Below are 22,548 nucleotides of genomic sequence, written 5' to 3' on the forward strand. Positions count from 1 at the left end.
GAAAATTCACCGGAGCCAGAGCGGGGAGCAGAGCAGGGAGCAGAGCAGGCAGAAGGACCGAAGTACACTGCTGAGAGGTGTGCATGCAGGAGAGGTCTGCGCACCATGTGGTACCCTTCTCCGGTGGCCGGGGAGCAGCTGGGGAGCAGCCAGGGGTCGAATAGGCGCTGCAGAGGCTGTGGGCAGCTTCGCAACCCAGCGCTCAACCGCTGCGCCACCGGGGAGGCCCTATGCCAGATACTTTATGTGGGTCACAACTGCCCTCTGAGCTCAGGGCTCTCACTTTATATGTGGGGAAACCAAAACTCATGGAATTGAAGGGCCGCTAAGACACCACAGCCCAGAAGTGACTTGGCAGGAGTCATCCCCAGGTCGGCCTGACTCCAGGAGCACTGACAGTTTAGTCTTCCTGACGAGATGGGGGAGGGGGTGTTTTTTGAGACCCAGCAGATGCTGGGGGTCAGGAAAGAGTCTCTGAAGCTGTCTCCATGCTGGAGATGTGCAGAGTCCCAGCTTCCACAAGTAGGGGTGGGAGCAGCGTCAGCCACCAGGGCCTGCTCTGTCTGGTGTTTGCCTCTGACAGAGGTAAGGCAGGAGGGCTGGGGCTGCGTGTCAAGGGTGACATCTAGAAGCCATGGCTTTGGAAGGATAGGGGCAGAGTATGGATGAGGGAACAGGGAGTATTCCTGTCCTGCACATTGACTGGGAGGGGAAGGAAAGAGGGGTACATTCAGGATCCCATGCAGGGGATAACACTGCGGCAATGTATGAGGATGGGGTAGCCAGCTGCAGTGCATTTACTTACTGGAGGACTTGGAAAAGTCCCTTAATGATTCTTGGTCACATTTTTCCCATCACTAATGTGGAAGTGACATTTTACCTACTTCACAAGGCCATTGAGAGGATCCACTGGAATAATGCAAATAAGACTCTTGGGAATACAAACTATTCAATAACTTGTAGCTAGCTATTTTTGCTATGAAAGAGTGCTTTAGCACCTGGGTTAGAGATTAGTATCTAGGTTGTACCTGCCTGTTTCATTACAACACCCTGAAAATAATCAACAGGCACAGAGGTGGGAGTTTGACTTTAGACAGGCCATAGCCCCAGAGCTTTGGGTGGCCTGCAATGCAGATGACACAGCCTCTCTGATGCTAGAGTTGCTATAAATCAAGGCTTATTGTCTGGAAAGAAAATTACTAGGGGATGACATCCCAGAAAGTGGAATAGGAAGCTCCAGGGGTTAGTTCTTCTACCAAAACAACCATTTAACTATGGGGAAAAGATCAAAATAAACTATTTTGGAACTTGGGTATCTGATTGGACATTTACAGAAAACAAGGGGTTGTATGATGAAAGAAGAAACTCCGGGTGGGTTATATGTGAACAGTTTGCATGAACCAGCTACCATCCTCATTCCAAGCCACAGCCATGGGGATGGTGCCCATGTTCCTAAAACAGCTGACTGGTGCACAGTGGGTTGTACATTTTGGTTGATCTACTGGGCCGGAAAACTCAGCATAGAGCTTGCCTTTGTTTCTTACTAGAAACATGGAGACCATAAGAGAGTGGAATGATAGAAGACTATAAAATTCTTAGAAGAAATCATAGGGCCAAAATATTCAGGACCTTGAATTTTGAAATGCTTTTTCTTAAAAGCACAAACAACAGAAGAAAAAGTAGATAATTTGGACTTCATCAAAATTTTAAAAATTGTACATAAAAGACCACCATCAAGAATATGTAAAAGACAATCACAGGATAGGAGAAGATATTGCAAATAATTTATCTGATAAGGGCTTAATATAAAGAACTTCTAAACCCAACAACAAAACAACAAATAACCCAATATAAAAATATATAGTACCCAATAACATAGTTGTCATGAAAGAGATGCAAATCAAAAGTGCAATGAGATACACCTTCAAAGCTACTAGGATGGTTGCATTTTAAAAAAACACCCAGAAAATAATAAGTATTGTTATATTATTCACAGTAACCCAAGGCAGAAATGATCTAATTTTCCATTAACAGATAAATGGATAAAGAAAATGTAGTATATGCATACACTGGAGTATTACTCAACTATTAAAAGAAATGGAGTTCTGACACACTACAACTGGGTGAAGCTTAAAAAACATTATCCTAAGTGAAATAAGTCAGGCACAAAAGAACAAATGTCGTCTGATTCCACTCTTATAAAATACCAAAATAGGCAAATACATAGGTACAGAAAGTAACATAGTGGCTTCCACGGAGACGAGGAGGGGAGGAAGCTTATTAGAAGCTTATTAGAAGCTCAGTAACTGAGCTAAATAAAAAGTTTTAGAAAGCAGGTGATGAAAACATAGTGGCAAGGTGGTGATAGTTACACAATACTGTAAATGTAGTTAATGCTGACTGGTCCGTTTTAAAAAGTGGTTAAGCCTAAAAGTTTATGTTTTACATATTTGACCCCAATAACAACAAGAGAATGACTGACAGAATTATTCGCTGGGCATAGAATTCTTCACTGAGGAGGTTTTTCACTTCCCCAAATGGAAGGACCACCCAGTGGGCACACTTCCACATTTGTTCATTCACCCATTCAACAATATTTGCCAGCAGGTGCGTTGCACAGTTCTAGACCCTGTGCAAATAGATGCATCCTACAGTCAAAGTTAGGGAAGATAACCACTTCCAGAAGCTGCCCAAATTAGAGATAGGCCTGAAAAAGGTGCAGGAAGTTCCATTCAGTCATCTCAGCAAACACAGGGACTCAGCCTTGTGGGAAAGATGAACTCGATCGTAGCCTTCTCGTTGTGACTTGGGCTGTCAGGTGACTCAGAGCCCCTGCCACTGAGTTAAGAAGGGGATAGAGACTAAGAAGAAAGAAATGAAGTAGATAGAAAAACCATGTCAAGGAGAGAGCTTTGGCTGAGCTGAAGCCACTACTTGCCTGTGAGCAATAGATGAGGCATCTAAGTTTTTGAGGAGTTGTATTGATTGCCAAGCCCCATTAGCAAAGCCTGAGAAAGCCTGAAATTGTTCAACCCCTAAAATAATATTCCAAATGCTATCAGAGGGAAGCTGTGAAATGGCATTACTCTTGGAAGGTGGTGTCTCCCACAGTGGGCCTGAGGCTGTGTGGAGGGAAGACGGGGCCTGGGCCCGCCAGAGCATCATCTTCCCAGTTCCTGCTGGGTGAGATTTCACTGTCACTACAGATGCAATTTCTGTTTTCCCTTCTTCTCTTTCCAAATGGGAGTTCTTGTTACAGACACCCTGTCCACAGTCCCCTATGAACAATGAGTGAGAAGGACAGACAGGTGACTCAGCTTTGGTGCACAACCGATGGGCTCGCAAGCAGCATTGCTGATGCCTGGCAGAGTTGCGTGAGCAGGGAAAGCATAGGATCTTGGGCATCATCTTTGGGGAGGGGTGAGCATATGTTTAAACTGTGTGTGAGTGTGTGGTGGCTGGAGGACAAGGTGTGGCAGAATTTGCCAGCAGTGGGCCAAAATTCACATCCTGTTTCCCCATTGAGATAATAATGCCCAGTGTATTCCTGGCCAGCTGTACTCTATTCCTTTAGTTTGAGTTGTAATCCTTGGAATTTGTAATCCTTTGTAATCCTTGGAAATGGCACCTGCCATTTCCAGGGCCAGGCTTTAAGAAGAGAGTGACTCTCCCATGTTTTTCTCCTTCCTGTGGGCTACACGCGGGTGATGATGAGGCTTTGGGATGTGGGTGGAGCCGTGAAATACAAGATGCCTGGAATCTTAAATTACTATATGGAGAAACTCTGAGCCAGCTGACACTCACATTTGACTGTTAGATAAGTGAAAAAAACAGTTCTACTACGTAGACCCATTTCATGTTTTGGCATATTGGTCACAGCAATTAATTTGCCCTAATTAACACTCAGAATGATAGCATAAAGACCAAAAATAGAAGTGTGTGTGTGGGGGTGTGTGTGGGGGGGTTGGATCATTCACCTATTTAACATTTATTAAGTACTTAATTTGTGCTCAGTCATGCAGTTGACTGGTTTTCTGTTCCCAAGGAGTTCATAATCTAGCAGAAGAGACAAACAAACAACTAATACAGACTGATATCGGCAAAGTTACAGAGTTTTGGGGAAGCAAGGAAGAGACTTGGGGGGGGGCGGTTTCTGGAGGCATCAGATAAGGTTTCTCAAGTCTCCTTCCTGCAGCGCTTGTTGTGTGAGTAGGAAGGAACTGATCAAGAAGAGAAGGATGTTCCAGAAAGAGGGCCAGCAGGACAACTTCAGAGCGATTTGGAAAAACAGAAATTCGGAGTGGCTTGAACTTAATGTGCACAGAGGGCATGCCCAGCAAATGGGCTATTGTAAAGGGCAGTTAGGCTAAAGAGGAAATCTTAATTGGGTTCAAGACCCTTTATTTGAGTAATCAAGAGTATACTGAATATAAAAAGTATGGATAAAAGCCAAAGCTATATTCACATCCTTAAAGACATTTATGAAAAAATAAATGGAAAATCAATGAGCAAAGCATTCCTTTCAAGATGCTGAAAAACCCAACATGCAAATGATAAAGTAAACCTAAGAAAATTCAAATAAAGGAATCAATAATCATGAAAGCAGAATTAAGTTACATGAAAAACACACCAACAAAAACAGCAGTTATCTTGACTAGCAACTCCCAAACCCAGATCTTTCAAAAGACCTACAAAATAGCAAACACTTGGTCTAACCAAAGTTAAAAGAAAACCCAATAGGCAATTTTGGGAGTAAGAAAATGACATAATCATAGATTACAGGAGCTTGAAAAGCCTTATAAGAATTACATAGAAGAATTTCTTCAATAAATTGTAAAAATCTAGAGAAAATGAATGATTTTCAAGATAATATCAATTAGCAAAATTGACTGGGGAAGACATGGAAATACTTGATCAGCTGGATAAAATGGAAGAAATATTAATAGATGTCAAACTCCTCTTCCCTTAATAAGAATACCAATCCTAGCTAGATTTTTTTTGTATTTTTAAAAAAGATTTATTTATTTATGCCTACAGGACTGGGGTACAGGACAGAGGTGCCAGGGGTGGGGGGTGGGGGTGAGAGGATTCACCAGAGACAGAGTGGGAAGCAGAACAGGCAGATCTACTGAAATACACTGCTGAGGGGAGCAGCAGGCAAGTCAGGAAAGGTCTGCTGTGCCATGTGGGTAGCTCCTTGGCTGGCCAGAGATGGAACTCGTGCTGCAGAAGCTGGGGATACCTTCATAGTGCTGTGCTTAACCCCTTGCACCACCAGGGAGACCCCCTAGCCAGTTCTACTTAAAATATGGAGTGAACATGTAACTTCTGGCCCTGGCAAGTCTTAACAAATGCTTTAAGAGACATTAAGTAGAGGAAACAGTCTTGTTCCACAGCAATGAGAGCTCCCCATTCTGTGCACAGTGTGGTCCCAAGAGACCAGAACCATTTGGACACTCCACAGAACATTACATTGTTTCCTTATATTAATAACATGAACCTAGTTGATCTATTGGGCAAGAAGGGGCAGGTACCATGAATGTCCTAGTGAGATGCATACACTCTAGAAAAACATTCAGAAATCTGACCTATCAGTGACACTTTTAGGCATCCAGTGGTCTGGAATGCAGGATATTGCTTAAAGTAAGGAACAAATGATTATACCCTGTTTCTCACAAGGAAACTTGCATGACTCTTAATAGAACCCTTCAGGTTTTGGAGCAGGCATGTTCCATACTTGACACTACTACTCCAGCCTGTTTATTGTATGAAACAGAAAACTGATAGTGTAAGTGAAGCCAGAGAAAGAAAGGGCTCTGTATCTGGTCCACAATCAACTCCAAACCTTGGGTCTGTGGAATGTGTAAACTCCAAGAGGGGAGTCACAGACCAGACCCCCAGGTTCTGGACCAAGGTCAGGCCATCTGCAGCAGAAAGCCAAATACCACTTGCAGCTCCTGGCATGACACTCCTGGACCCTCAAAGAGCACCTGAATGACCACGTAGCCAGAACTTTCTATGAGCTGGTGCTGTCAGACCCATTAAATCATCTACTCAGGCAGGCCCAGCAACCATCCACCAGAAGATTTTGGAAGCGGTGTGTCTGCAATCAAGCTCACAGGCTTGAGCAGGTGGGGATCACAGGTCAGCTCAGGAACAGGTGACCCAGACCTGCCTGTCACCTACTGCTCTTGTACTGCTACCCCTGGCACACATGGAGCCTCGTGATGGGGGCTTTCCTCTGCACAGCTGCCAGAAATGGGCCAATGCCCACCATACTTGGTTCATGAATGGGTCACTTTGGTGTGTTGATATAAACTGAAGATGGATTTTTACTGCACTACAGTCCCCGGGGGTGGCCTCAAAGACAAGTGAGGAGAAATCTCTCACTAGTCAGAATTTAGAGCAGTGAACCCAGTTATTCACTTTCGTGGAGAGAAAATGGTAAAGATATACACAGAACTGTTGGCAGTAGAGAACAGTTCAACTGTTCAGCATCCCATAAAGAGCAAGATAAGAGGACTGGGACAAGGAATGGGAAGGGAAAGAGGTGCCGCGGTGAATCTATGTGCGTGGGCACACGTGAGGAGTCAATGACAGTCAGCTGCCACTGCTACAGAAGAGGCAATAAATAGCCAAGTGGGTGGGGCAATCTCCAACATCAGCCCAGTGCTTGCATAGGTGTCCTCATAAGCAAATAGCCATTGTAGCAAAGATGGAAGCTATGCCTGTGCCCCAAAGCACAGGACTCCTCTCCCCAAAGCCGACCGAGTCAAATCTATGACCTGCCAGTGTTAGGGACCAATGCCAACCCCTCGGTAAGATTCCATTCCTCCCCAGGAGACCCATCGCTAATATCTGGTGATAAAATGACTGCATTGGACCCTTTCCACTCTGGAAGGGATGACTCATCATGATCAGGAATGACATATATTCCAAGTACAAATTAGCCTTTCCTACCTTCAGTGTCTCAGTCGGTCCCACTAACCAAGAAATCACAGAATATTGCATCTATTATTTGTGTTCCCCACAACATCACCTCTGATAACAGACCCACTTTTGACAAGGAGGCTTGGCCATTAGCGCATGACCATTCAACCCAGTCCTCCCACCTGAGCTGCCAGCCTGCAGGATTGGGGGAACAGCTTGTGGAAGGCACAGCTGAGCTGTTTGAGGATGGCACCATTTGAAAAGGGATCAATAGCCACTGCATGAGGCTGTGTCCCTAGAAGGTAAAACATATGGATGTGGGAAACAAAGTGCCTTTATCACTACCGACCACACAGCTGGGGACTTTGCTCTTCCTGTACCCACACTTCAGGTCTTGTAGGTACTGGTTCTGTGAGGAGGGGGACACTTCCACCAGGGGATGCAGGAGGAGTCCCACTAAACTGAAGCTACAATTGGCTCTCTGTGCTTCTTATGCCCATAGCCAGAGAGGCAGAGAAAAGCGGAACGATGCTGGCACAAGGAGAACAGTGTGGCCAGGTGGCAGTTAGCCCATGCCACAGAGACAGGACTGCTGCTACAGAATAAAGCAGGAAAGCACATGATTTGCACACAGATGATCCACTGGGGTGTCACTTGGTACTCCTGTGTAAATAGACAGTTTAGAGCAGCCACTGCCTGACAAGAAAAGGTTGGGTTCAGTCATGGTCACTCCATGAGGTGAGCCACTCAGTAATGCAGTCCAAAGGGGAAGGGCTCTAGAACAGATGGGATGGGGAGAGGGTGAAGATCATTTATAGTCTGTAGAACTGTAGAAGTAGGAACTGTAGTTCATCTAACTCAACTGCCAGTTGTAAGTTCTCCTAGAATCTTGGAAACGCTGAGCCTGGAAGCCTGGATGGAGTGAACTTAGTGTGAGAGGCAGGTAGATCCAGGTTACGCACAGGATGGGCTTTAGGGCACATCACTGATACCCTGCCCTATGGGGCTGGCACACCAGATCGCAGCTGCGTTGAGTGGTGGTTGCTAACCGCTCACTCACAGCTGCACCCTTCTCCTGAGAGTTTCCTGGAAATGCCTGGAAGATTGTCCCTTTGCCTGTGGACCTCAGTCAGTTAGGTCTGGGGCTATTCTGTGAAAGGTTGGCCTCTTCCCTCAAGGAAGGGCAGCTCTCTGACGCTCTTCCCACTTCAGAACACCCCAAGGGCTCAGACTGAGGTTTGTTCAAGTCTGGTTTCTTCCCGTCTCCTATTCTGTTCCCTTCCTTACAGATTCTGCTCAGAGCACTCCCTCAATAAACCACTGTCTCAGGCCTCCCCAGTGGCGCAGTGGTTGAGCGCTGGGTTGCGAGGATGCCCGCAGCCTCTGCAGTGCCGGTTCGATCCCTGGCCAGCGGGTGAGGGTCCCACATGGCGCGCAGACCTCTCCTGCCATGCTCGCTGCTCCCCTTAGCAGTGTACTTCGTCATTCTGTCTGCTCTGCTCTCCGCTCTGACTCTGGTGAATTCTCTCGCCCTCCAGGGCTTCTGGCTGTACCCAGTGCTTGTATAAATAAATAAATAAATAAATAAATAAATAAATAAATAAATAAATAAATAAATAAATAATCTTTAAAAATAAATAAGTAAATAAACCACTGTCTCAAGAACCCCAATTTCAGGTTCAATAACTTGGGAACTTGACCTAAAACAGACACAAAATGTATTTTCATTTCATAGGGCACTAGGCCCTATAGCAGTGGCACATGACACATGTTGACAATGAACATGAAACATGCCTCTTGGGAGAACAGCTGAGACAGGACACCCATTCCTTCCCCTAGGACTCAACTCCCTTGAGATGAGCCTCACACCAACTCCTCTAGTCAAAGCCCCGAGGAGCAGAGAATCCCACATCTTTACCTCCGTGCAACTCCCTTTCGCTAATTGCTTATTAGCAGGCCTTAGGGTCACTGGTGTCTGCAGCAAAGATCCCACTGGGAAGGATAAATACCTAGGTCTTACAAGGTGGCACATGTAAATATGTTAGAGTAATAACATATTTCTCTCCCATTTTGCCTCACCAGATAAACTCTCCCATTTCGTTATTCACCATCTAGGCTTAACAACCTTGTTTTCACATGTCAAGGAAAACACTGTGCTGAGATAACACTGTAATTGCTGACCACCAGGTGATAAAACCGCAAAGGGGCGCCAACCTAAAATTTCCCCCAAATTTCCAACCATTAAGGCATCAGGGGAAAAAACCTAATTATAATAAAGTAAAAATCAAAATCAACAGGCAACTATAAACCAGAGACATTCTGTGGCGGGGCGGTGGGGCGGGGGTGCAGGGAGAAGGGAGTAGATTCAAAACAGGGGTGGGAAGAGCACAGGGGACCATAGTGACAGTTCACGGGTAAATGGGTGGTGGGAATTTCACAGGGACTATAACCAAGATGAAAATGCATACATTGTACAAAGATGAAAAATGATGTAAAAAGTATTTTAAAAATCTCCAAACACTTGAGTCACAAGGTTAAGATGTTAACCTTGCCCACCACCCCCACCCCCCACCCCCTTTCCTCCTTACTCCCTGGGACTCTGGATCAATATTCCCGCCCACATGTCTACTGCCCTCCTCCATTTGCTGACCAATTAAACTACTTTCCTTCTCAAACCATTTCTTTTTCTTGGCCACATGAAACCAAGACTGGCATTCGGTATCAAATATGACATCAACTTATATGCACATATGCAAAGACCTGATAAGGACTCATAAGAATAATTTGTGTCATTCTAGCCTCGTCTGCTTTTCCTTTCTTCTCTTTTTGAAATAAAGAATTTTAAACATAGACAAAAGTATAATAGACCCCAGTGCATTTCCATCACTCAATATCATCAATGACCATATTCAGTCATTCTTGTATATTTTTATAAACTTTCTTTTTTAGAACTAGGATTCCTACATCTGTAGAACAGGGGACTTCTGTAACCACTGTTTGTCCAGCTCTCCCATTAGACTCGAACACCCTACAAAGACCCAGGAATAGTTGTGTTTGCTATGGTATTCCTAGAGTCCATTGAATGACATGAATTCATCCATTCATTTATTCATTCAGCAGCACTGGCTGAGGACCTACTATGTACCCACAGTGACTAAGAGGCCTACATGTATTCATAATTGTTTAGGAATAGGAGAATTCAAATGTACAAAACAACAGCACAAAGGAAGAAGCACCCAGGTCTGCATAGGGAGGGCCCAACACCCCAGTCCTGAATGCTCTGCTCTCCTCCATCTATGTCCACCCCTTAGGTATTCCTAGTAATTCCATGGCCCATCTATTATGTTGATGGCACCATCCCTGACCTCTCTGCACCAAACCACAACACCAACTACCTTCTTGACAAGCCCATTTGGGGAAACAACAACTATTTTCCTGCTTTCCTCTGTGGTAGGTTTGTTTCTTTGCACACAGCATCTATTCTTACCCCCATCCTGTCCTCTAGAACCATGGAAAGGCTTGTGGAAGGAAGTCTGAATGTGAGCTGAGGTCTACACCAGAATGCATTTCTGTGATATTTGAAAGGCCTGTGAAAGATGACCTCTAAGCTTTGACCAACACAATTGCTTGCAGTGCCTGGACCCATGACCTAGTCTCATGAACCGAAGATGGCAAGACAGAGGCAGCAGGAAGCAGTTTTCTGCTAGTGTAGTCTCCAGGTCTCCCTCTGCATTATAGGGAGTGGCAGTGAAGGCCAAGACTGCGATACTCCTGCCTGTGCTCCCTCACCCTTCTGGATATCTTTATAAGCACCCACTTCCTGTACCCTATCCTTTCTGCTTGGAATTTTTAGAGTGGGTCTGGTTTCTACCTAACCATAACCCTAACCCCACCATCCCCAACAACATCTTTACAACTTGATCATGGGAATGGCTTCTAGGTTTTCTGTTTCCATTCTTGCCTTCAGAGTAATCTTTGAAAAGCATAAATTGAGTGATATAACTCCCTGATCAAATACCTACTAAGCTCAGGGCTAGAAGACCAGGAGGCTAAGAAACCAGAACATTCCAGAGACCAGGAGATTTGGGAGACTCAGGACATGAAGAGGCTGGATGCATGACCCAGGAGGCCAGGAAACTGAGGAGGCCAGATGACCGGGATATCCAGGATACCAGGGAGACCTGGAGGCCTGGAGATCCAGGGAACACCCAAGAGACTAGGAGATCTGTAAGCAGTGGCTGAAGTCTTAGACTATTACAGGTGGTGTCTCCTGGAGGGGGTTGTTGGTGAGGATAGATAACCCCAGGGAAAATGTTAAAAAGTGGGGTGGAGTGACTGATAAGTAATATAAGTGACTGTAAAAGGGGGCTTGAGAGGAGGTTTTTGTCGTGATTTAATGTTTTAAGAGCCAGTCTTTGTAATTTAGTACTTGGGGTTTGTGGATTTGGGCCCCACCATGTCAATTTTTGGGAAGGCTGTTGTGGCCTGGTGGAGAAGACCGAGACCTGGGAGCCAAGCGTCTTACTGAGTTGTGGCCTGGCAGAGAAGGGGAAGACCTGGGAGCCAGGCATTTTATTTAGTTGTGGCCTGGCAAAAAAGGCGAACACCCGGAGTCAGGCATCTTGTTGAGATTGTAAGTGTGGCCGCTTGTAGGGTCATTTGACCACTATTATTTTGAGTATTGTATGTTTGGTGTTGTGTTGAGGCATTTCAACAGCTTATGGAGTATCACCTGTTGTATTGCTGTTTTTGTGAGTTGGAACCTGGCCTATAGTCTGGCTGCTGCGTGTACACAGTGGCAGAAAAACACCACCTTAAACATGTGGCCTATTGTTGGGAACAGGAGTTCTGTGTCCTCAGTGGCAAAAAGATGCCATTTTAACTGCTTTTGTACAGAACTGAGTAACTCTGGACACGGCTTTGGCTAAGGTAAAGGCCATTTTCTGCCTCAATAACCTTTTTTCCCCTGGTTTGTTAAATAAATCCCATTGTTGTTGTTCCCTGAGCCTGAGTAGTCTTAAAATTGTGCCCACGGGTGAAAAACTCAGACAGTGACTGGTAAATTATTTAGGAGTATCCTTGGCCAGTTTTAGTGTCCCTTGCTGCCCTGCATCAGATCCAGGAGACAAGGAGACCCAGGAGATGCTGGAGAACAGGATGCCCTGGAGGCCAAGAAATTGAGGAGGCGAGGACACCAGAAGGCTAGGAGATGGGAGACCCAGAATGCTGGCGTCTGAGATGGGCAGTGTCTCACCTATTTCCACCCCTCCCTCTGTTTCCTGTTCTCTCTTCTAATCTCTCCCAAGTCTGCTCCCAAACTGTAAGGAGAATCCACTCCTAAAAGAAAAGTCCCCAAGGACAGGTAGTCAAAGTGTGAGGTGGTAGGGATTGTGCTCATCACTGAGATGGGCCTTCAAGGTGAGAGTGGGCAGATGTATTAGTCCTTGAGACCTGTGAAATATGAACTTACATGGCAAAAGGTCTTGGCATATGTGATTATTAAGTGAAGATTGCGTTCTGGGGGCTTGTCCTGGATTATCAAGCAGGCCGAATGTTATCACAAAGGTCCTTAGAAGAAGGAAGAGGGAGCATTTTCTCCTCAGAGAAAATGTGAGGAGAGAGCAGAGGTTGGTAGGATGCAGGTGCCAACTTTAAAGATGGAGGAAGAGGCTATAAGCCAAGGAATGCAAGATGTCTCCAGGCCGAAAAGAGCAAGAAATGGATTTTCCCTGAGAATCTCCAGAAAGAATCAGTCCTGCCAACTGGTTGATTTTAGCCCCATGAGATCCATTTCAGACCTCTGACTTCTAGAACTGTAGGTGCTAACTTAAGTCACTAGGTTTATGGTAATTTAAGCACTGGGTATAGTCAGAAGCATGGGAGGGTGAGAGAATTCACCAGAGCCAGAGCGGGGAGCAGAGCAGGCAGAAGGACCGAAGTACACTGCTGAGGGGAGCAGCAGGCGGCAGGAGAGGTCTGCGTGCCATGTGGGACCCTCGCCCGGTGGCTGGGGATTGAACCGGCGCTGCAGAGGCTGCGGGCAGCTTCGCAACTAAACGCTCAACCACTGCACCACCGGGGAGGCCCCAGGCATTTACCTTTTTTAAATTTTTACTTTATTTATTTATTTATTTATTTATTTATTTTTGTGGTACCCTCGCCGGCGGCCGGGGAACGACCCGGCACTGCAGAGGCTGCAGGCAGCCTCGTAGCCCAGCACTCAACCGCTGCACCACCAGGGGAGGCCCGGCATAAACCTTTTTATCCCATAGTTGCCAGATGCATAAAAGTATCCATGTGGATAAAGATGAGTCTGAATAATTGTGCTTCCTAGACATGCTAGAAGTGTTGAGCAGTTCCCTGGGGTAGGCGAGAGTTCACCCAGCTCCAGGCCTCCCCAGCTGATCCCAGTACCTCACCAGTGTCTCGCTGCCTCAGATCTGGGGGAAGCCACCTCAGTGCAGCTGGGGCTTACATTCCCAGAGTGGCTTGTACCTGCTGAAGCACAGGAACCAGTGGGTGAGACCCCTAGTACTATGAAGCTTCAACTAGGAGTGTCAGGCCCTCACGTCCACCTCTCCATCTCCCTTATACTCTCAGCCCCTTACTTCTGTTTGCCCACTCCCTTCTACTCTTAGCCTCTTGCCTCATCTTCCTTCCAGTGGACAGGGCCCAGGCCAGGAGCAGGTGTCAGGAGGAAGCCAGGCAGCACACTGGCATCTTCAGAAAGATGCTAGTGCTGTCACTACTCATCTCAGTCCTGATGACTTGGATTTTATTTGGAAGTCTGTAGACACGATTCCCAAAAAGATCAAGTTTGAATTTCATGCATAAGGTGCTTTTGACCTTCTGCACAAGGTTAAGGCCAGGCTGTGTGAACCCAGAAGATCACTTGCAAAGCTCCCTGTTTTGGCACATAAACCTTACTTTGCCAAGGAGTCTCAGGGAGGGACAGCTGACACCACTCCCTGAGGATTTACTTGCAACACAAGTTTTTGGGCCATGGAGATGGAATTTTGTGATGCTCAAGGATCCCTCTATCATCACCCACTCTGCTGACCCCAGAAGATGTACAGGTGACCTGTGAAGACCCAGTAGGTTGCAGATAGCAACTCAGGATTGGGGTGTGGCCTCTTTCTAGCATAGAAGCAGTGAGTATACCACAGAACAGGCTGGATCTCAGGAGGAGAGAAGGTTGATTCCCACTTGCAGGTGTGCCAGAAACCACCCTTAGCATTGCCACTGAGTTCAATAAACCCTCCCTCAGGCAAATTGAAGCTCAGTTATTGGAAATTCAGCATCCTGCTTGCTAATATGTGTTCACACCGTTGATATAGTTTCTAAGTAATTACAAAGTGATGCATAGATCAGTGGTTGTATGTGATTGTATGTGTGTGTGCATGCGTGCATGCTTGTACATGCAGACACATCATTAGGGAAATACCCACCCTTTATTTCTAATTAACTGAAATTACTATCCTAAAGTGGGTGAGCTATTGTATAGCCCACAGTCTCATGAGCTATTTTAACAATCATCTGTGATTTTGTTGACATTTGGTAAGTGGACCAGAACAGAACATGCTGCTGAGACCACAAGCTAGGGAAGCTGCAGGCCTCTTCTAGAACCCCATCCCTTACCCTTTTGCAAAATTGGCTTGTAGTGTCCTTATCGTGACCTCCTGGGGGGGGGGCGCTAAAGAATTCATTGTATATTTCCAGTATATTTCAGGTACTTTTCAGATTTTCACAGAGAGCCCAAGCCCAGAAAATGGGAATTTATTAGACCTGACCAACCAAAGGAAAGAAAAATTAATGAGGAAAACAAGGCAAATAAGAAGCGGAGATAACTGGGTCCCAGATGAAGAACCTCTTGTCTTTGAAGTGGTCTCCATGGAGCTCAGTCTCTTGCTCTTTTGCTTTAAATAAGCCATAGTGCTCCCACTGACAGTTGGTGTCTAGAGTTCCCATCGCATTCTGGAATGCGACACCTAAGGGTCCAGCAGGGTGCACTAACAGGTGGACAATTATTAACACCCCACATTCCTGAGAGTTTTAGCTGCTGGTGGGACCCCAGCACCCAGCACAGTGTCTGCACATGCTGTCAAGTGTTTTCTGAGCTGCCCCTGGGAGACCCCTGCAGGAGGGTCAGAGTCCAGGAACACCAGCCTCAAGTTTGCCCTTGGAACAATAGTTAGGACCTTCTGGCAGTGATGACCAAAGGAAGCATGAGCGAAAGGGGCTTTCTCTGGGCCAGGAATTCAACTTGTGCAGAAAGGAGCAACCATGGCCCACAGAGACAGATGTGCACACTATACTGAAAGGCAAAACAGCTCTGAGCCAGCGGGAAGTTATCCAATTCTGGGACAGAAGTTTCCTCTCTCCCCAAGCCAAAGCACTGACAGCACCTTTATGAAACTTGGCTAAGGATTCTACTTCCCTGAAAAAGGTGAGGCAGGTAGGAGATGGTACAATAAGATATCTAAAGTCAGGGGCCTCCCACTCTGTCTCTGGTGAATCCTCTCACCCTCCCGCACATCCGGCCTGTACCCCGGTTCTTGTATACATGAATAAATAAATCTTTAAAAAAAAAAAAGGAGAGAGAAAAAAAAACCTTAAAAAAAAGATACCTAAAGTCAGAAGGCTAACAGGGTGATTCTTAAAAGCAGAAGTAAAGAAATGGATCCTCATCCACCAGCCTTGGTGGACATCCAAGAGTTTAGCCCAAGGCTGAGGAGAGCAGGGGCCCACAGAGTGAGTGGCAGCAAGAAGACTTACAGTCTGGGGGGGGGACATGCATAGCAGGGAGGGGGACCCATTTCCCTAAGGTGGGTGATGTGGAAGGGTGCAGCCCCCATTGCTATCACACCCCCATCTCTCCTCCAGGATAATGGAGGGGTCTCTTCTCAATGGGCACCCAAATGAGAAAAGAGTGACAGACAGAAGCAGAGAGAGACAGATAGACAGAAAAATAGGAACAGATAGGCAGAAACACACAGAGAAGGAGAAAAAGAAATGGAGAAATAGAGTGAGGGGAGAAAGAGAGAGGGAGAGGGAGAAGAAAAGGGAGAGGGAGAGGGAGGGAAGGAGGGAGGGAGGGAGGGAGGGAGGGAGGGAGGGAGGGAGGGAGAACTGTCTCCTGAGAGGGACAAGAAGAATCAACACCCACTCGGTGATAGAGACAGGGAAGATACAGGTGGAGGGGTCAGGGCAGGACTATCTCTCTGTCAGAGGGACTGGGGACAAGGGGAACATGCCTGAACGCCCCCCAAAGCCTGAGACCCAGCCCCCAAATGAGGGCCAGAACCTTCCCTGGAAGGGCCTTCCTGTAAGACAATGCTAATGTCTCTTGCCTCACAATGGCTTCGGGGCAGTTCTGCAGAAAAGCAGGAAGGAGGCCAAGAGCATTTTGTTCCTCTCTTCATTGCCATTCTGCCTTCTGGGTCTGAGGCAGGAGGCAGGCTGGGCTCAGCCGGGTTGGGATCTTGTTAAGGCTGTTGCATCTCACTGCTGGGTCTCCTTGGCCTGCTCCTGCCCTTGAGGTGCCTCTGACACCAACGCCTCCACAGGGACATGCTAGGAATTTTAGTGCTCTTTCCGGACCAGAGGCCCAGATACAGGCAGCTGTGTGGCAGCCTCTGCTCTCATCACCTGCCAGACCCCTCATGGATTTCTGCCCTCTAGAGTGGGGACAGTGAGGCTAGAGCATGACCTCAGAGTCAGCAGCTCCTCAGTGAGAGGGGCCCACTAGTGGGCAGGCGCAGCCCAGCCCCACACTAGCCAAAGCCACATCTGATCAACTCAGTGCCCTGCCCATAAGGAGTTTCATCTCCCTACTCAAAGGAGCCCTCTGCACTGGCTCAGCTCCCAGCACACCTGCTTGGGAGCTACCTGGGGCTTTGATCCTGAACATCTGTCAAGAGATAGCAGCAGGCTGTCTCCACACAGCGGGAGGGGTGGGGGTGTCTCCTGCTGGGGCCCAGAAACAACTGTGACAAGTCCCGCAAGGGAAACTGGGGGGCCTGCCAGAGGGATGCAACTTTGTTCCATTTCTGAGCCTCTCCTTCAATGGGGTTGCTGAGGGGTGGGAGGGGGGTGGTGGCGATGAACAGGGACGTATTTTCTCCCAGGCTGGCTCCCTGTTATGCTCTGAATTGTGCCCCCCCCCCAATTTATATGTCAAATCTCTAGCCCTCAGAGTGATGATATTGGGAGGTAGGACCTTTGGGAGGTGATTAGGGTTAGAAGAGGTTATGAGGATGGAGTTCCCATGAGAGGAAGAGCCCAGAATGTGCTGCCTCCCTTCCTTTCCCCTCCCTCTCTCATGCCCACCCTCTCTCTCCCCCTTTGCAAACAGTGGGAAGGCAGAGTCAGTAAACAGGGAACAGGGCTCTCACCAGAACCCAACTATCAAACAATGCTGGCACCCTGATCTCAGACTTCCAGTCTCCAGAACTGGTTAAGTTGCTGAATCTGTGGTATTTTGCTAGGGCAGCCAGAGCAGACTATAACACCCCAAGTGTCACCTTCCCCGGGTTCATCCTGAAAAGCACTCCCCAAATCTACTCAGCTAACTGTATTGCTATCACGCCCCATCTTTCCTGCAGGGTTCTGGGCCAGCAGAGGGGCCACAGATGAGAGAGGAAGTGGAGGCCAGGAACTTCTGAGGGGATTCCCAGGGCTCAGTTTCAGGCCACCCAGAAGTGGCCCCATGGAGAGATGGAGCTTCATGCCGGCGGGATGGATCAGTCCTGGTGGAGCACTGGACAGCCTAAGGCTGGAGGGGCACAGGGATGGCAGGAGGAGCAAGCCTCCCCCAGGAAACTCTAGAAACTGTGTAGGAGCTGATATCCACATAGGGAACCCCCTGAAAATGGTGGCCACACGCGCCTGCACAGAGACATGGTAACAGGTGAGAACCAGAGTTAGAATAGTCAGGGGAGAAGTTGGGGAGAGAAACCAGCAGCTTCGGCTCCCACCAAATCAACTAGAGTGCTTTCCTCCTGGAGTCTGCAGTGGATACAGCCAGCTGACCTGTTGGGGACAACTTTAAAGTGTTGCTCACTGCGCTGAGCCAAAGCTGGCTTGGGGGAAGGATAGCAATTCCCAGGGTTTTGTTCATTATAAATCTTTGCATTGATTTTGATTCTATAGAATTTGTATTGCAGTATTTGTCTTAAATGCATATTATTCAACTTAGTGCCCCCTCCAAGTATATGCTAGAGGTGGTTTCTCCCTCTATTCTCATTCCTGACAGGGGTGTCAGACACATAAACACACACACACACAGAGAGAGAGAGACAGAGAGAGAGAGAGAGAGAGAGAGAGAGAGAGAAAGAGAGATTGGGAGCTAGCACAGGTTTCTGGATTGGGACCAACAACCCGCACCTTGGAACTGAAATGGTTTATCATGTAGAGCACAGAATCCCTGGGACAAAGGGGAAGGGGTGTGGGCCAGCCTGAGTCTGAGAGTGCATGCTCAGCAGTAGGCAGCAGGCTCCTGCATAAGCCAGAGAATGCAGCGAGCTGAGGAATAGCACTGCTAGGCCTTTACTGAGTGATTTGGTATACACATGCACACACATGCACACAAGCATGTGTGCCAGAGTGCCGTCTCTTCCCAGTTGGAGAAAGTGCTGATTCTCCACAGCAAGCCACAGGCCCCACCTTTCACTGTTGCCAAGCCTTTCTGCTGTGGCTTCTTTCTGCTATGGCTCCTTTCTGCCCAGGCAGCCCCACACAGCTCCTATAGACAGGAATTCTCATCCAAATGCCTGTCAAAACCCCAGTGACAGACACAGAACTCAGTTATAGCCTTCGCCCATCTGGTTGCCTGAGGCTCAGGGACCCCTGGTTTAGGCTGGTTGTTTTCCTCCTATCACCATTAGCTCTGCCAGAAGACCAGACCAGTATTTATGCTGACCTTGTCATTTCACAGACGAAGGAAAGATGTACAAGGAGGAAAACCCTGGAAAAGGACTAGGCCCTGGGCCTCCTGTTCTTCTCCACTCCAACCCCACTGGTGTGCTCTCCTGTGTGCCCTGACCCAGCCCAGTGTCTTTGCTCACTGCTCTGACAACAGGATGCTCATAGGATACATAAATTTTTCCTTTCTTCTTTTTTTTGATGTAAAAAAGTAGCTGCTCTCTGCTGATTGCCAGGAACAAGGGCCCTCAGTTCCTTAGAAGAGGCTCCTGTAGGCACGGTGGGCTGCTGGACCTATCATGATGCCTGTGTTGTCTCAAGGCTAAGCAGCTGGTTCTGCCCATAAGACCCTATGCCCTCAAGCACCTTAGCTGCAGCTCTAACTCCCCAGACTCTCTACCAACAGAGGCCACTTCCCAGACCTAACTTCAAGGTCACAGGGCTGAATCTGAAGCAGTGGGGAGAGGGACCAGTCTGCTAGGAAGACGGATCTTCTGCCAAGAAAGTTAGTGTCCCACAATTCACCTCAGCACCTCTTCCTTAAAGGGCCTATGCATAAAAGCAAATCCTGAGGCACAAATGCTTGCCCCTGATAAACAAACCACCAAACGTTGGGAACACACAATAAACACTTCCTAGAAAACCCAGTGAGGCAGCAAACTACCTTTTCCTTCTTGGCGCTCTCCATCCTGGCTCTGTCATCCAGCATTTGTACAGCAGCCAACCCAGCCCAAGTGAGCTGGGACCCCCTCAGCGTTCCCCAAAAGTTTTCTGAAGCAGCAATATCCCAAGGCTTCTCCCAACCAAGGGTCACAGCCAGCCCAGGACCTGGGAGACTAAGGTCCACCTTCCAGCTGTTTTCTGGCTTGAGATTCAATTACAGTTTCTTCCTTTTCATTGTTCTCCTGAAAGCTGGAAATCCTTCTCTTCTGGACCACACCTGGAACCCTTCCCTGCTAAGGACGTGTCAGGCAGGGCGTCGTAGGAGCAGGACCATCGCTGGGTTCTGAGGCGCGTCCTCGGTGTTGGTCAGCCTTCTCTCCAGCTGAGCTGAGCTGTGAGGGCAGTGTTCTTAGACAGACTCAGCAGAAAAGGTCCTCTCCCCTGGTGTGGAGACAGCTTTTGAATAATTAGGCCACAGGTGACTGTGTTGCTCTCACATCCCAACCTGTTTCTCCATGGCTCAGTCACTGCTCAACACTTCCTGCTCTGACCAGGTGTGGAGTGGGGACTTCTGCCAGGGCCTTCTGAGCTGGAGAGAGGGCCTGTGGCTGCTATGGCAACCAGGAACAGGGCCTCTGCGCTCATGCTCTCTGGCCTCAGCAGGGCTGACCATCCTGTCATTAGAGCTGCCATGCAGAAAACTGGAGCTGATGGCAAAAGGTTCCATCCCCATCACCATAGCGACAGCCCAATCACCTGGTCACTGCAGACTTTGCCACCTGTCACAGGGCTGGGTCACAGGGTCTCCCAGCCTCAGCCTTAAGGAGCAGAGGCCCCTGTGAGTCTGAGAACCAGAGAGGTAAGGGAAGAGGCTACTTGGTCACCAGCATTGCCATCTGGGCTTGAACAACCAGCACTGCCACGCAAGCCCAGACCACCAGTGAGTTTTGTTATCGCTTTCCTTGCTTATCTTCTTGAAACCTGAATTGGAATGGTGGGCCCAATCAGAACAGAGGCTGGGGCTAGGATCCGCCCCTTCCCCACTCAGGTAATTCCCCAGCTCCGATGCATGCACACCCACCCACTCCCATTCATGCCCACTCATACCCACTCACACCAGCAGGAGGAAAACCCTGGAGATGGAGTGGGAGGAAGCTATGGTGCTGGAGCTGACTCTGCTGCTAGCCCAGGGAGGAAAATGTGGGAGACCACAGAGGATCCCAATAGGTGTTTTTGGCTTAAAACTCTGATGTCTGCTGTATAGAGCACATTCTCAGTTGGGACAGGGCACATTATAAGTGGTCAGTGTGTCTGCTATCTTGAACAGTGTAGCACAGACCAACGAGGGCAGAGATCCAGGAGAGGGTGTAGGAGTGGCCAGTGAAACCTCTCCTGATAGAAGTGATGCAGCATTTTAAAAACCAGTTTCCTATTGATGGTCATCTTGGCAGTTTTACTTCTTCTCTGATACAAATCTTTGTATTTCAATTGCCTGTGTTTCTTCTGGACGGCTCCTAGATGCTGACTTGGAAGTCAAATGTTGTGCACATCTTACATTTGGGTAGCTAGGACCACATTGCCTCCTCAAGTGGTTTATTATCCTCCTCAAATCAATTTATTATCCTTCCACAACATTAAGAGTTTGACTGTATGTCAGCCAATCCTTGAGATGAGAAATTTTTATAATTGTTTGCTGATCTGACATCTCATTGTTAGAATTGCAAAATGCTAGACACCTTTTTCTAAATTTAATGGTAATTTGTACTTCTTTTTCTAAAAATGATTTTTTGTATTATTTAACTTTTATTACTGAATTGTCTTTTACCTAACAATTTGTATATTTTTATTTTCCATCTATCATATCATTAATCCTTTTCCAAATAGCTATAATATCTCCCCAAATCGGTTGCTAAATTTATGACTTGGTTAATAATGTCTTTCATCACATAGCAGTATGTACTTCTTATAAATGTCAATTTTTGATTTCTACTTTTGATAGTCACACTTGTTAAAATAATACTTACAACCCCCAATCTGTAAAAATATTCTGCCATATTTCTTTCTAATTTTTTCCCCTTTTTAATGTTCAATACTTTAGTCCTTCTGGAATCCATTTTGTGTGTGGTATGAGATAGGAGTCTAATACTTGCTGGTAGTCTAGCCTTTCCCCACTGACTTGTAATGCTGTATTCCATTGTTTTCTTTCTCTGTTATATAAGAATAGCTCTGCTCTGGTCACCTTGCAGGCATGCCATAAAGGCATGCCATGAAGCCAATTCTGGAACTGCAGCTAGTCTGAGCTAAAAGGTACACTTTGGGATCTTTTGGGAACTGAGGACCAAGGCTTATGAGAAACTACTCAGAGTCTTTACAGAAAAGTATCAAACCTTAAGGGAAAAGAAAAAAAGATGATCTCACCTCCTTTTTGTTACTAATAATGACTATACACGTAATCATCTTTGTTGTTACTTGTTAAACATCTACTGTGACTGGAACTTGTCTTATTCCCAGCAACATGCCTATGGAAAGGATATTTTTCATTTTACAGATGAAAGAATGAGTGGGCAGGAAGGGAGAGGGGGTGTTAAGAGGGGAGGGTCAAGAGAGAGTCTCAGAGAGGTTAGCAAGTTGTTTACTTTTATAGTTTATTGCAGTGCCAGAACGAAATCCAATCTGGTTGATATTTGGGGTGATGGAGTGGAAGATGAGTGTTCCTTTTCAGTAAGATAAATAAGGCTGGGGAGTTTGCAGCCATAAGTGAGGCTTCCTTGGGCAATGGCAGCTGAGCAAGTATTGAGAATGGGGGAAAGCAGCCGGGAGTAGAGCTGGGCTGTGAGACAGCTCGTTCTGTCTTGGTATTGACATCTTACTTCATCTGAATCTGTTTCCATGTCTGTAAGAAGGATTAAATGAGGCAAAACATGGAAAGTGCTTGGTGTAAGGGAAACTTCAGGACAACTACTACTATGTGTCAAGTGAATCCATTTAAATCAATTCCAACCAAACACTGCTCTCCAGTCTTTTTGCACAACT

At 47.0% G+C, this 22,548-nt stretch overlaps 1 protein-coding gene across 1 annotated transcript in view; it reads right to left on the reverse strand.

Moving 5' to 3' along the window:
- The window catches only part of GCK (glucokinase), a 35,319-nt gene extending 15,779 nt beyond the window's left edge, over window positions 1-19,540 (reverse strand). Inside the window, exon 1 of the mRNA XM_037520789.2 lies at window positions 19,517-19,540. Within this exon, the coding sequence (XP_037376686.1) occupies window positions 19,517-19,540 (24 nt within the window). The remainder of the gene's footprint in view (window positions 1-19,516) is intronic.
- Between the last annotated feature and the right edge of the window lie 3,008 nt (window positions 19,541-22,548).

Source organism: Talpa occidentalis, unplaced genomic scaffold, assembly GCF_014898055.3.
Source record: "Talpa occidentalis isolate TD23 unplaced genomic scaffold, MPIMG_talOcc4v2.1 talOcc4.10, whole genome shotgun sequence".
Taxonomy (NCBI): domain Eukaryota; kingdom Metazoa; phylum Chordata; class Mammalia; order Eulipotyphla; family Talpidae; genus Talpa; species Talpa occidentalis.